The following is an 11495-nucleotide window of genomic DNA, read 5'->3' on the forward strand; positions in this document are numbered from 1 at the left end:
GAAACCTTGGCTATTATACGTTGTAGTGCCTCTAGAAAATGGTTCGAGACTAAAAGGATAGAGGATTAAGAGCAAGCCTTTTACGGCATGTATTTAAGTAGCATGCAAATCAGATGAGCCTTGGATAATGGTCACGGATTGATTGAATAAGATCTCGGTAGATGACCTGCACCACGTTTGGGGCGTAAAGAAAATCCAAATGGTTCCAGTCTTCCACCTCCACATGATGCTGAATGGCACTAATCCGCTGGGCAAGTGTCTCAGCATCCTCGACCGACAGCAACTGGTCGCTGTCGCTGTAGAACATGTTAACTGTTAACGGAGCAACGTTGCTCAGGGCGTAGAGTGGTGGCCTTCTCGTACCGTAAACCCGTAGATTCGTGGCACTCCCGTAGTCGTACTTGGCGAAGCGTCCCGTCTTGAAAACCTGGGCGTAGTGCTTCAGCAGCCTGTTGGAGAACCCCGACGTCGCAGTCTTTTGAAGCTTCGCGGTGAGTTTCTGCGGCGGTATGGAGCTGGGTTATCCGATGCCTTCGAGGACACCGCATCCTACTCACCTTAATGTGAGGAGATTTGCCAGCAATGAGCGTGAACAAGATGTCTTGACAGACATGCTTCCACAACGGAGCGGCACAGAATGCGTCGGAGGACTTGTGCTGCGTCAGGCTACCGGGGCTATATTCCCCCTCGACCATGTACTCTTCTACCTTCAGAACCATCGTCATAAGCTGCGACCTCATGTGACTGCAGAAGGCCAGGGGTGCCAGCAGATTTGTCGTCAGTATTTTATCATTGTATTCCGGATGCTCCGCGAGCATCACCAGGTAGGCGGTACCGCCCTGCGAGTGACCAACAAAATGCAGCGCCGGCTGGTGAGTGACCCCAAGCACGTAATCGATCTGGGCTGGCAGGTCGTAGGCACCGATCTCGTGCCAGCTGAACTCCCAGAATGCTGCCTTCTTGGGATCCAGTCCGTTGTGCGCGCGTCCGTACGAATTGCCCCGAGAGTTGCCCAGCCACACATCGAAGCCCGCATCGGCCAGCAGGAAGGGCAGCCCACTGCTGGGGCCGTTGAGCAGCCAGTCGTCGGAGGACCCAGTGATACCGTGCTGCAGAAAGACAGCTGCCTTGTGTGCTCGCGCCTCTCCATTACGCGGCGAATATGGAATGCGAAATATGGTGAGAATGTAGCCATCGCTGGTCGCCAGCTTGTGCTGCTCTACCGGATAGTTGTGCTTGCCAACGAGATCCAGCTTGGGAGGGAAAAAGCATTGTCATAGCAAGTGATTCTCCTGAGCTGACTGGTTTGTGGCACTCACAGAATTCGATGTGGCAAAGTCGACGAGGCCGCCAGCAGCTAACAATAACAGAACCAGTCGGCTATTCATCGCTAACTGGTTAAATCTCTTGAGGTTACTTATAGCGAGAGTAATTTCACGATTTTCCATGGTTTGTCGAGCAATTGTTGACGGCCGAAAGCGCTAAAAATTCCAGGTGTAAAGTGCGAGTGAAAACTCTTCGGCCGGGTCGGTCAAGTTCTTGATTTCTCTATATTTACAATCCGTTGTATTTACACAATTTTTTGTTTGTCTAACTGAGCGCTCCAGCGGAAACGGCGTTGGCGGCCGCTCCCAGCTTGAGGTCTATATAGCGACGCAGCGCCAACGCCTTGATGCTCACAATCGAGTGGGTGAGTGTGGCTAGAAACGTTTTCGCCTGCTGGTAGTCGTTCTGCAGGGTCATGGCCACGGCCAGGTTGTATCGCACCACATTCTGGGCCGCGTCCAGCGACTTTAGCTGCCAGTCGCGCGTCTCCAGGTCGAAGGCGTCCAGAGAGCTGACGAATGTCGGATCCAGATGGTCGCGTGCCTCCGCGGCTTTGTCCATCAGCATCAGCGCCTCGCCTGCGTACATATGGCCCAGCAGTCTGTGGATACAGGAAGTGGCTTAGTAATCAGAAATCTGATAATAATCGAGGAATGGTTACTTGTGTGCATCCGAAAGACGCTCGCCCCGCAGGAGGTGCTCGGCCATGTCCAGGGCCGTCACATGGTCCCCCAGGCGCAGCGAGACGAAGCTGTGGGCCGCATAGATGGCGGCCAGCATGTTTTCAAGCGATTCTAGGCTGACCGGTTTCGATGGGTTGCAAAAATTATTGTCCTGCAGCTGGCGCCACGACCTATGCGCGTGCTCCGTCTGCTCAGGGGTCTCCTCCTGCGTGGCATCCATATGAAAGCTGGCCTTGTGGTGCAGCGTCAGGGTAAGAGCGCTGCGCAGGCACAGAGCCGCAAACTCTAGGGTTGGCTCCGGCACGCCGGCCGACTGCGGTCTGTGGGACAGTGGAAAATATAAGCTAAAAAATGCACAACCATTTTTTATCTGGAGTCAGGGCAGCACTTACGCATATGTCCTGGATGAAGGCGGGGATGCGGCTCCAGCTAACGACTGACGTTCGTCCTCTGCCAGGTTCTGCAAAGTCAAATAAATTATCTGCATGATTATGGATTGGTTATGTGGAACGTACTGCCTCGTGCTCCATGATGCAAGCCTCGGCCATGCGCAACCAGAGTCGCGGATTGCTGTGGAACTGCTTGACGGGCACGAGTAGGCACTGAAAGGCCTCCTTTGGACGGCGCAGATGGAGCATGGCGATGCCAAGGTTGTACAGGATCTCACACGAGTGCGCCGAGCTCATCGTCTGGAGGGTGCTCTCCCTCAGATTCGATGCCAGCTGCTTATCGAAGTTCAGGGCGTTTTGAAAGAACTTTGCCGCTATAGCATAGTGACGCACTCTCAGGTGGATGACGCCCATATTGTTGGCAATGCAGGTGCTCAGCTGGGGAGTTACAGTGCTGCAAGAGAAGGAACAGCTGTTAGCTCTAGCTGTAGGATTGGCTGCTTTCAAGGATTTACCCTGCCTGAGTGCACTCGTTGTTGATGCGCATCAGCTGCTTGGCGGCCATCTGGAAGTCCTTCATGATGTAGTACTGCTGCGCCCTGAGCGCCGCGTAATGGGGCGTCCCGTCCTCCGTTATGACCACCGGTTTCCGATTGAGTACATGCGTCAGGAGCTGCAACAGCTGAAGGCTGCCACTGGTGTCCCCCGCGGCGCGTGCCACCGCCGCATCCGAGCCCTGGGCAGCCACCACTGTACTGGGCGTGGCCGCGGCGGTTGTGGCTGTCGCCGGGACGACCTCATCGGGATTGCTGCTCGGCGCCTTGTCCACCAGGTTCAGCGTGTACTGTAAGTAGTCCAGAAAGGCCTCGGCGCGGTTCAGCTGGTTGGTGGCCAGCAGCAGCTGCAGCTGAAGGGTTGCCACCAGCGCAGACATGGCCTTTTCCAGCGCCTCCAGTCTGGCCACCAGTGGAGCCAGTTTCTCCAGCGCCGTGCCATACATGTGCCGGTGGTAATAGATGACCGCCTTGTTGTACCTGGCAACAGTAGCCGCACTGGCGCCCTGCTTCAGGGACAGCCCGCCACCTGTCTCTCCCATACCCTGGGGTGCCTTCACGTCGGTGGCCAGCTCCTCCAGCTCCTGCAGCAGCGTCGCGTGCTGGGTGCAGCCGCTCTTGTAGAAGTTCACGACGGCCCGATTGTGCCGCAGGATGGGCCCACTGCTCTCGCCCTTCGTGTCGAGCTGTTGTAGGAGCTCCAGGCAGCGGTCGTACTCGGTGCTGCAAAGGGTGTGGAACAGGTCTGTATTGCCGGGTCTGTAGCTGCGGAATTCATGCGGGAGGCTTACTTGTTGAATTGTTCGTGGGCTTGGCACAGTAAGCTGTAGTTTTCATCTTCGCTGGATTGCGTTTTTGTAGGAGAATCCGCCGAGTCCATGCCAAAAACAAATAAAAAACAAAAAACACACACGACTCGTCAGGGTTGGCGAAGCAGATTTCGAGCAGTACCCGTAGATCTGTCTCACTCGCACAGTCTGCCTGCATGCGATTGTGCAGCCCTGCGCGCAATGACGCGCCGCGCCCCGCCGGCAGTTTGAACAATTTCCGATTTTAAATCGTTATCAAAACTGATAAAAGGCGTTTCGTTTTTTTAATTATTTTAATTTGATTCGAAGTACAATATTATTCACTAAATTGATTCAAAATATTCAATAATTTTCATATAGTTTGACGGTTTTCATTTCTTGGGGCCGAGGGAGGGTATACCTATAATTTTTGCTGCTTTCTTACTGCTGCATTTTGACGAAAAACCAAGAATAATTCAAAAATTTCGCACAACTACACTGACGGGGGCGGGCTGGGGTCCCGCTTCAGAGGCGGGGGAATGGAGCTGCCAAGACATTTGGCAACGGGACTTGCATTGGGGGATAGAGAGGACACGTCAATCAATGAGTGGGCGTGGTAGGTATGTATGTATTATGTACACTATTATGTAAATATATGTATTGTTTGTATAATATATTGTATATAATGTATGTATACCATATAAACTTGAATTTAGCATTTAAAAACTCCCAATGCTTCAACATTAACTGAGCAGCAGCTTCGGCAGCAGCAGCGGCAGCAGCAGCAGCGACGTCAAGTCCACTTGCACTTCCGCTTCCACTGCACTTCCGCCTGCGCCGAATAATAAACAGATTCCTTTACTTCTACTTCTACGCTCCTTCTCTCGACCGTCCCTCCCATCCAGTTCTTCGTTTCTTCTTAATCTTGCTAAGCACACACACACATACACATACACACGGATCGGGTCTACTCCCTAATAGAGTTCGTAACGGTTTTGTTCGTTCGAGTTGTTGCTTCATTGCATTGCTGTTGATTCTGTTGTCGTCTTCGGCGCCGCCTCCTTATGTGTTCCGTATCTTTCCCGGTACATAGTTCTTGTCGATGACATTCTCCTGGAGGAACATATGCAGACAGCGCTCATTCTGCGCCAGGGGATGACCGGCTATCTTGTTGATGAACGCCTCCAGGCCCTTGCGACGCTCCTCGATGAAGCTCTCGTCGAAGATGCCCTCGTCGCCGCGGAATGGCATCTGCCTCTTCCAGGCTTTCCCCGGCAGCGGCGGCACCACAATCTTAAGAATCAGAGAGATAGTGGTATTATCAAGATTTCCATTAATGGATTACGATTTGCTTACCTTGCTGTCCCTTTCCAGCTCGTTTCTTAGCCATTCGAAGTCGCTGTAACGCCGTCTCACGCTCGATTCCTTCACCTTGAAGACCGGCAAGTTTGTCTGAAAGAGGGAGGAAAACAGAGGAAAAGCTGGGATTAATGACAAATTCCTCGAGGGCACGAACCCGCATTGACAGTCCATACAGTGAAATCAAATTACTCAAGGCCCGGATCGGTGCCAGCGGACTGCAATTGTGACTAATAATTATCGCTCGGCTTAATAGGCGTATCACCCGGACACACGAACGCAAACACAATCACAGCCCCGTCCCTCGCTCCCACACACACACACATTTAACAGTTATCAACTGTTTTGGGCAATTTTTGCACACTCAGCGACAATGGGATCGACACCGCCCCTCTGCCACAACTCACCCGCATGCGAACTTCGTAGTCCGTGTAGCGCTTCTTGCCCGCCGCCATGGTGGTCAGCGGATTGACCACATCGATTTCGAGGAAGTTGGCGGGCACTGCATACGCATCGTCCAGTGTCTGTTTCTTCACGTTAAGGCGGCGAGTTGCATCGGCAGTACCGTCGGACTCCACCATCATAATGCAGTTCACTCGCGAGGTCGGTAGAAGCTATAGACGCCCCTTAGTGTGGCACCAAATTCCGCCGCAGCAGAGTTTGCGGGAGCGGGGGGCTGCAATGCGAATCGAATAAAGAGGCGCACGGGAAACTGGTTTTGCGTTGGTCGTAGTGCGATGCGTGGAATGGTGCTGTCCTCTCTTTGTGTGCTCGCTGGCCGCTGCAGTTGTTTTTGTTGCCACGGTATGCGGGCGGATGGACTTCGAGAAAATTCCGAGATTTCTGCTGTCCTCAGCTTCAGTTCGGCGTTCGGTGCGGCACTGTATGCGCTTGCAACCGCTTTTGTGTGTGCACCAAATAAACAACTAATATAATTTAATTAAACGTTCCATTAAAAAACTTTCCAATAATCACTAGAAAATCATCGATGATATATATCGGCTGAACCTCAGAAATGTACCGATGAATCAACTGAAGTTAACCCAGTTAATCCCCCTATATTTTTAAAGCGTTGAAAAACATGAGCTAAATTGCGGAAAATAATACTGCTTGTAAATTTTTCTTGTAGATCCATTCTATCCTTTCTCTTTACTTACAAAAGACTCAATGATATCTTTCATCTGAATTGCGATAAAATTCTTCAAGATCTACAATTTTCGTGGAGTTTAGTTTAGTACCCACTGGTCGACAATGGGTTAATAGTTCTCTGTCCATGACCGAAATTCGTGCATTCTGTTTTCGTAAATGAACTATTTTTGGAAAAGGCGAATAGTCATTTCAGTACTTACTGCAAAGATCGGAAGTGGCCAGAAGATGATTCTTGGGGATCTTGGCCTCAAGAATCCCCATCACCCTTGGCTGTCTTCTCGCCCTAGAAACACAGATCGACCGTTTGTAGATCTGGATGTCGGCGGACATGTTGAGGGGCAGCTCCGACCGAGAGCGTGGCAATCTCCTCCGGCTCCGAGAGAATGATCTTCGCCAGAGGACCCTCCACACAGTAGCCGGCAATAATGACGCCGTTCTTAGTCATTCCTGGCGATCACATACGTTTGGTAGACGGCCTGCGACGAGGTTTAGTGGACATGTATTTCGTGCAGCTCGGGATCATGCGACTAGAGCTCGTAAAAAATCAACAGCAAGACAGCAGATCAAGGTTACCAGGCAGCGACCTCCTTGCAGAACGATCTCGGGGTCCTCGCGCTTCTCGTGTGGGTGGAGTCTGTGATGAGGACAATAGACTTCATAGGCGGCACATCCGCTAAGGTTAAGCCGTTTAACCAAATCTTCTTATGCCGCATTTTACCGTTAAATGACGTTTAAGTGACACTTTATCGAGTAACGGAATTCAACGGTAAAATGAGGCATTAAAGCTCCCCGAAGAAGGCAAATATATGCATGTGTTTGTGTACTGAATGGCGTGTGTGTTTCCATGAGAGTTCTGGGCCCCAGCCATTCTCAATTGATGAAATTCCAAACAATTTTTAACTCCAGTGCGCCGTTTTCCCATTCAAGTACTTCAATGGGCCGCCAGAGCATGGATATTCCATTATCGCACAAAAGTACCGATATTTTCACTAGTCTACCCTGAGCATCGATGAGAAAAATCAAAAGTCGCTGGTAGATCTAAATTAACAACGTGAGACATCGGAAAAATAGTGTCGATCTGCCCTAAACTCTGAAAAGTACCTCCGTTGATCACGTATTCCACAAAAATGTTCCAATCAACCTTAAATCCCCTACCAACAAATATATTGTCACAAAAATATATATCGATACATCATCGCATATTTGACAACCCTAGAGTCATGTGATGGCACGTGACGTCACAACAAATTTTACACAGACTTCGATTCCAGAGTAATTTTTCTTCGTGCTCGCAACCACTTCGCAGGCTCAAAATTGTGCGTTTGTGTCGCTCAGTATTATTCGAAGCTGAAAAATTGTATGTGTTGCTCGACGTAATCTGTCTCTAAATACCACTGAGCAAGTGAAAACACAGTCCAGCTAAAGTTGAATATTTTCTTTGCAGCTCGAAATTTGCTGTGCACTTCCAAGGTAGAGGCGAATCGGTGTAGAAAGAAAATTCATTGTGCAAAATGAACGCCCAACAAGCACACAAGGAACATGTCCTTGCCGTATCTCGGGACTTTATCTCCCAGCCCCGTTTGAGTGAGTATTCTAATTAGAAAGTGAACAAATGCATTCAAACTCATAGTTTGCTTCTGCCAAAAATACTCTCGGGTCGCCATGACAGTTTGTACGAATCTGGTGCAAAGAAGAACAACGAAAAATCAATAAAACCCTATCCCACCCACAAATTGAGCTTACAATTGCTCCATAAAGCAGCCAATTGTCAAGAAAATATTCGGACTGGGATTATTGGTCCATCGTTACTGGCAAACGTGACTTTAGAGTCCGTCCGCAGTGATGAGTGGATTTTTATTGAAAATTTTCGCCGTCACATGACTACCATAGATCAGCTGTTTGCACTTGCCATTCAAAGCGCGCAACCAGAGGCACCTGACTGCGAACGGGGTGGGAGGAGGGCGAAGTAAAAGCTTGAAAAAGTAGTTAAATTTGTGGTTGTAAGCAATTTTTGTAATTGCTGGCTATTAATTAGTTTATCTGACAGAGTGCCCAACTGTATTTTGTGAATAATTTATCTTGTCTTTTATTTATTGACTGGTAGTGTTATCTGCGCTTGGATTTGGTATTTCTCCTAAGATTTCCACTGCAGCTCGTGGCCCGCGGCCAAAACCAGTTGGGCAGTCAGCTGACATAAGTTCCCCCACACCCCTCCCACCCATACCTCTCTTTTGACAGTTGCCTTCTTATCAGATTCTCCAAGGGGTTCATGTGAGCAGGCGGCCTAGACTCGTGTTTTTTGTTGCAATTACGGAGTAACGATAAAATAGAGAAATCTGATTGGTATTGGGAAATGGCAAGGAAGGAATTTTCTAACCGTTTGTTTTCCATTGGTTTCTTCACTATTTTCCGCCAACAGCCTACAAGACGGTGTCTGGTGTGAACGGTCCCCTGGTCATTCTCGATGAGGTCAAGTTCCCCAAGTTCGCCGAGATCGTGCAGCTGCGCCTGGCCGATGGCACCATCCGCTCCGGACAGGTGTTGGAGGTCAGCGGCTCCAAGGCCGTGGTGCAAGTGTTCGAGGGCACCTCGGGCATCGACGCGAAGAACACCCTCTGCGAGTTCACCGGCGATATTCTGCGCACCCCCGTGTCGGAGGACATGTTGGGCCGCGTGTTCAACGGCTCCGGCAAGCCCATCGACAAGGGACCCCCAATCCTGGCCGAGGACTTCCTGGACATCCAGGGCCAGCCCATCAATCCCTGGTCTCGTATCTACCCCGAGGAAATGATCCAGACTGGCATCTCTGCCATCGATGTGATGAACTCGATTGCCCGTGGCCAGAAGATCCCCATTTTCTCGGCTGCCGGTCTGCCCCACAACGAAATCGCCGCCCAGATCTGTCGTCAGGCCGGTCTCGTCAAGCTGCCAGGAAAGTCGGTGCTGGATGACCATACCGACAACTTCGCCATTGTGTTCGCTGCCATGGGTGTCAACATGGAGACGGCCCGCTTCTTCAAGCAGGACTTCGAGGAGAACGGCTCCATGGAGAACGTGTGCCTGTTCTTGAATTTGGCCAACGATCCTACCATCGAGCGTATCATCACGCCCCGTCTGGCCCTGACTGCCGCCGAGTTCTTGGCCTACCAGTGCGAGAAGCACGTGCTGGTCATCCTGACCGACATGTCCTCGTACGCCGAGGCCCTGCGTGAGGTGTCCGCTGCCCGTGAGGAGGTGCCCGGCCGTCGTGGTTTCCCCGGTTACATGTACACCGATTTGGCCACCATCTACGAGCGTGCCGGTCGTGTGGAGGGTCGCAACGGCTCCATCACTCAGATCCCCATTCTGACTATGCCCAACGACGATATTACCCATCCAATTCCCGATTTGACTGGTTACATTACCGAGGGCCAGATCTACGTCGATCGTCAGCTGCACAACAGACAGATCTACCCTCCAGTCAACGTGCTGCCATCCCTGTCACGTCTGATGAAGTCCGCCATTGGCGAGGGCATGACCCGCAAGGACCACTCCGATGTTTCCAACCAGCTGTACGCTTGCTATGCCATCGGCAAGGACGTGCAGGCCATGAAGGCTGTCGTGGGTGAGGAGGCCCTGACGCCCGACGATTTGCTGTACTTGGAGTTCTTGACCAAGTTCGAGAAGAACTTCATCTCGCAGGTGAGTCGCGCATGCAGGTCTCCTGCTGTTTGATGGGCATTCAAATGAATTGGTTGTTTTTCCGCAGGGCAACTACGAGAACCGCACTGTCTTCGAATCCTTGGACATTGGCTGGCAGTTGCTGCGTATCTTCCCCAAGGAGATGCTCAAGCGTATCCCAGCCTCCATCTTGGCTGAATTCTACCCTAGGGACTCGCGCCATTAGACTCTGTTTATTGTTTTGTTTTTGATTTTTGTCCAAAATTTTGTTTCATTCATAATTTAAGCTGGCGGCGGCGCATCGTGCGGCGCGTCCCCACCTCCTGCAATATCCCCGCTGTGTATGCGTCTATATATACATGAACCCACAATACATACATAATATCTATCTACGTTGAATCCTGATTTGTGTATACACAGAGAGCCGAAGCGTAGCCAAAAACAACAACAATAACTAGTTAAATACTATCTACTATCAAAACGAGCAATCTACTTTAATGAGTGTTTTAGCATCGCGTCGAAATCATGTCATCATGTCGGAAATCAAACCCAACCCAATCCCTTGAAATGTACATAAATTGAATTAGAATTGCCTAACCACCACAAATACTACTCGTATAAAATACCAACACACTGTCCTGTAATTCGTTGCCAATCAGTCGATCCTTTGTTAAAGTTTACTGTTTTTGTTAGGTTTTAAGTGTGTGCTCTTTGAATCGTTTATATAATTTCTCTTACTACTTTCGCATAAAGAATCGTAGCATTCCAAAACAAAAATTAACAAATTGCCTCTGTGTGTTACTTTCGTTTGATCCATCTGATTGTCCCCCCTTCTTTAATCCTGCAACCATGCAGGCCTGCGTTAGACGTTTCACCAGTTCGCACAAGTATTAAAAAAACCCTCCTTCCGTAGCGCGGCCCCCTTCGCCCGCCCCAGGGGGTTCCCTGCACCTAGCACCCCGCACCCTGCACCGTGCACCGAACCATGTGAACAATTTGTACAGCAACTCAACTAAACAATGGAATATAAGTGCAAAACGCATTGCTTTAATGCAGCAAATATTTTAAAGTGAAAATCTATGAAAAAAAAACTACAAAGAACTATTAGTAATTGTTTCTTTCTTTGTCTCTAAATTAAATCAAGTTGCATGGATTCATACATATATTTGATTGTTGCCTGCCTGTGGTCGTTACTGCAACATTACTTTATGATGTGGCTCAAATAAATCTTTTTAGCAACGACAACCTTTAATAATCATGAACACAAGCAGAAACAATAAATGTTGAACTAATATATACCTACTATATATATTTAAAGAAAGTAAATAGTTCGTGTATATGTATAAATTATAGAACATTTAAATGATGAATAAATTACACACCAAAATCATGTTAAATAAAAGGCTTTCCAATTGATTTCCGTTTGGTTGATGGGTAGGCCCTTGGTTTCTGTGAGAACTCTTTGCCTATAATCTTTTAAACTTATATTTCATATGAAATCAAGGCATAGCTTTGCGAGCTTTCAATCGTTATAGAGCTGGAGCTTTAACTGTTTAACATTCTTTTCGGGCGCGTTCTACTGTTCAT

At 49.3% G+C, this 11495-nt stretch overlaps 4 protein-coding genes across 4 annotated transcripts; 1 reads left to right on the plus strand and 3 right to left on the minus strand.

Annotated features, from left to right (window-relative positions):
• Positions 1-65: 65 nt before the first annotated feature.
• Positions 66-1523, minus strand: LOC6594954 (lipase 3). Its single transcript, XM_002020286.2, has 3 exons — positions 1320-1523; positions 558-1253; positions 66-499 (listed from the first exon to the last, which is right to left on the minus strand). Exons 1-3 carry the CDS (start codon positions 1446-1448, stop codon positions 110-112), a joined length of 1215 nt encoding a protein of 404 aa, XP_002020322.2. The 5' UTR covers positions 1449-1523; the 3' UTR covers positions 66-109.
• Positions 1524-1531: 8 nt separating this feature from the next.
• On the minus strand, positions 1532-3853 carry LOC6594953 (CCR4-NOT transcription complex subunit 10). Its single transcript, XM_002020285.2, has 6 exons — positions 3744-3853; positions 2914-3675; positions 2525-2852; positions 2402-2469; positions 1988-2329; positions 1532-1927 (listed from the first exon to the last, which is right to left on the minus strand). The coding sequence occupies exons 1-6, from the start codon at positions 3830-3832 to the stop codon at positions 1591-1593; spliced, it is 1926 nt and encodes a 641-aa protein (XP_002020321.1). The 5' UTR covers positions 3833-3853; the 3' UTR covers positions 1532-1590.
• Positions 3854-4394: 541 nt separating this feature from the next.
• On the minus strand, positions 4395-6044 carry LOC6594952 (sorting nexin-12). The gene is made up of 3 exons (XM_002020284.2): positions 5507-6044; positions 5097-5192; positions 4395-5033 (listed from the first exon to the last, which is right to left on the minus strand). Exons 1-3 carry the CDS (start codon positions 5681-5683, stop codon positions 4803-4805), a joined length of 504 nt encoding a protein of 167 aa, XP_002020320.1. The 5' UTR covers positions 5684-6044; the 3' UTR covers positions 4395-4802.
• A 1483-nt stretch (positions 6045-7527) lies between these two features.
• On the plus strand, positions 7528-10583 carry LOC6594950 (V-type proton ATPase subunit B). Its single transcript, XM_002020282.2, has 4 exons — positions 7528-7605; positions 7693-7832; positions 8668-9929; positions 9997-10583. Exons 2-4 carry the CDS (start codon positions 7760-7762, stop codon positions 10132-10134), a joined length of 1473 nt encoding a protein of 490 aa, XP_002020318.1. The 5' UTR covers positions 7528-7605; positions 7693-7759; the 3' UTR covers positions 10135-10583.
• The last annotated feature ends 912 nt before the right edge of the window (positions 10584-11495 follow it).

This window comes from Drosophila persimilis, unplaced genomic scaffold (genome assembly GCF_003286085.1).
Source record: "Drosophila persimilis strain 14011-0111.01,24,50 unplaced genomic scaffold, DperRS2 tig00000000-arrow-pilon, whole genome shotgun sequence".
NCBI classification, from domain to species: Eukaryota; Metazoa; Arthropoda; class Insecta; order Diptera; family Drosophilidae; genus Drosophila; species Drosophila persimilis.

What these genes read in the sequence shown, in the direction of transcription:
- LOC6594954 (XM_002020286.2), bottom strand. Translation starts at nt 1,448, where the DNA reads ATGGAAAATCGTGAAATTACTCTCGCTATAAGTAACCTCAAGAGATTT. An exon ending in ACTTTGCCACATCGAATTCT is followed by an intron (nt 1,254 to 1,319) that starts GTGAGTGCCACA and finishes TTCCCTCCCAAG; the next exon opens with CTGGATCTCGTTGGCAAGCA. An exon ending in GCAAATCTCCTCACATTAAG is followed by an intron (nt 500 to 557) that starts GTGAGTAGGATG and finishes ATACCGCCGCAG; the next exon opens with AAACTCACCGCGAAGCTTCA.
- LOC6594953 (XM_002020285.2), bottom strand. Translation starts at nt 3,832, where the DNA reads ATGGACTCGGCGGATTCTCCTACAAAAACGCAATCCAGCGAAGATGAA. An exon ending in AACGAGTGCACTCAGGCAGG is followed by an intron (nt 2,853 to 2,913) that starts GTAAATCCTTGA and finishes CTTCTCTTGCAG; the next exon opens with CACTGTAACTCCCCAGCTGA. An exon ending in GCATCATGGAGCACGAGGCA is followed by an intron (nt 2,470 to 2,524) that starts GTACGTTCCACA and finishes TTGACTTTGCAG; the next exon opens with AACCTGGCAGAGGACGAACG.
- LOC6594952 (XM_002020284.2), bottom strand. Translation starts at nt 5,683, where the DNA reads ATGATGGTGGAGTCCGACGGTACTGCCGATGCAACTCGCCGCCTTAAC. An exon ending in ACTACGAAGTTCGCATGCGG is followed by an intron (nt 5,193 to 5,506) that starts GTGAGTTGTGGC and finishes TCCCTCTTTCAG; the next exon opens with ACAAACTTGCCGGTCTTCAA. An exon ending in AGCTGGAAAGGGACAGCAAG is followed by an intron (nt 5,034 to 5,096) that starts GTAAGCAAATCG and finishes CTGATTCTTAAG; the next exon opens with ATTGTGGTGCCGCCGCTGCC.
- LOC6594950 (XM_002020282.2), top strand. Translation starts at nt 7,760, where the DNA reads ATGAACGCCCAACAAGCACACAAGGAACATGTCCTTGCCGTATCTCGG. An exon ending in TATCTCCCAGCCCCGTTTGA is followed by an intron (nt 7,833 to 8,667) that starts GTGAGTATTCTA and finishes TTCCGCCAACAG; the next exon opens with CCTACAAGACGGTGTCTGGT. An exon ending in AGAAGAACTTCATCTCGCAG is followed by an intron (nt 9,930 to 9,996) that starts GTGAGTCGCGCA and finishes GTTTTTCCGCAG; the next exon opens with GGCAACTACGAGAACCGCAC.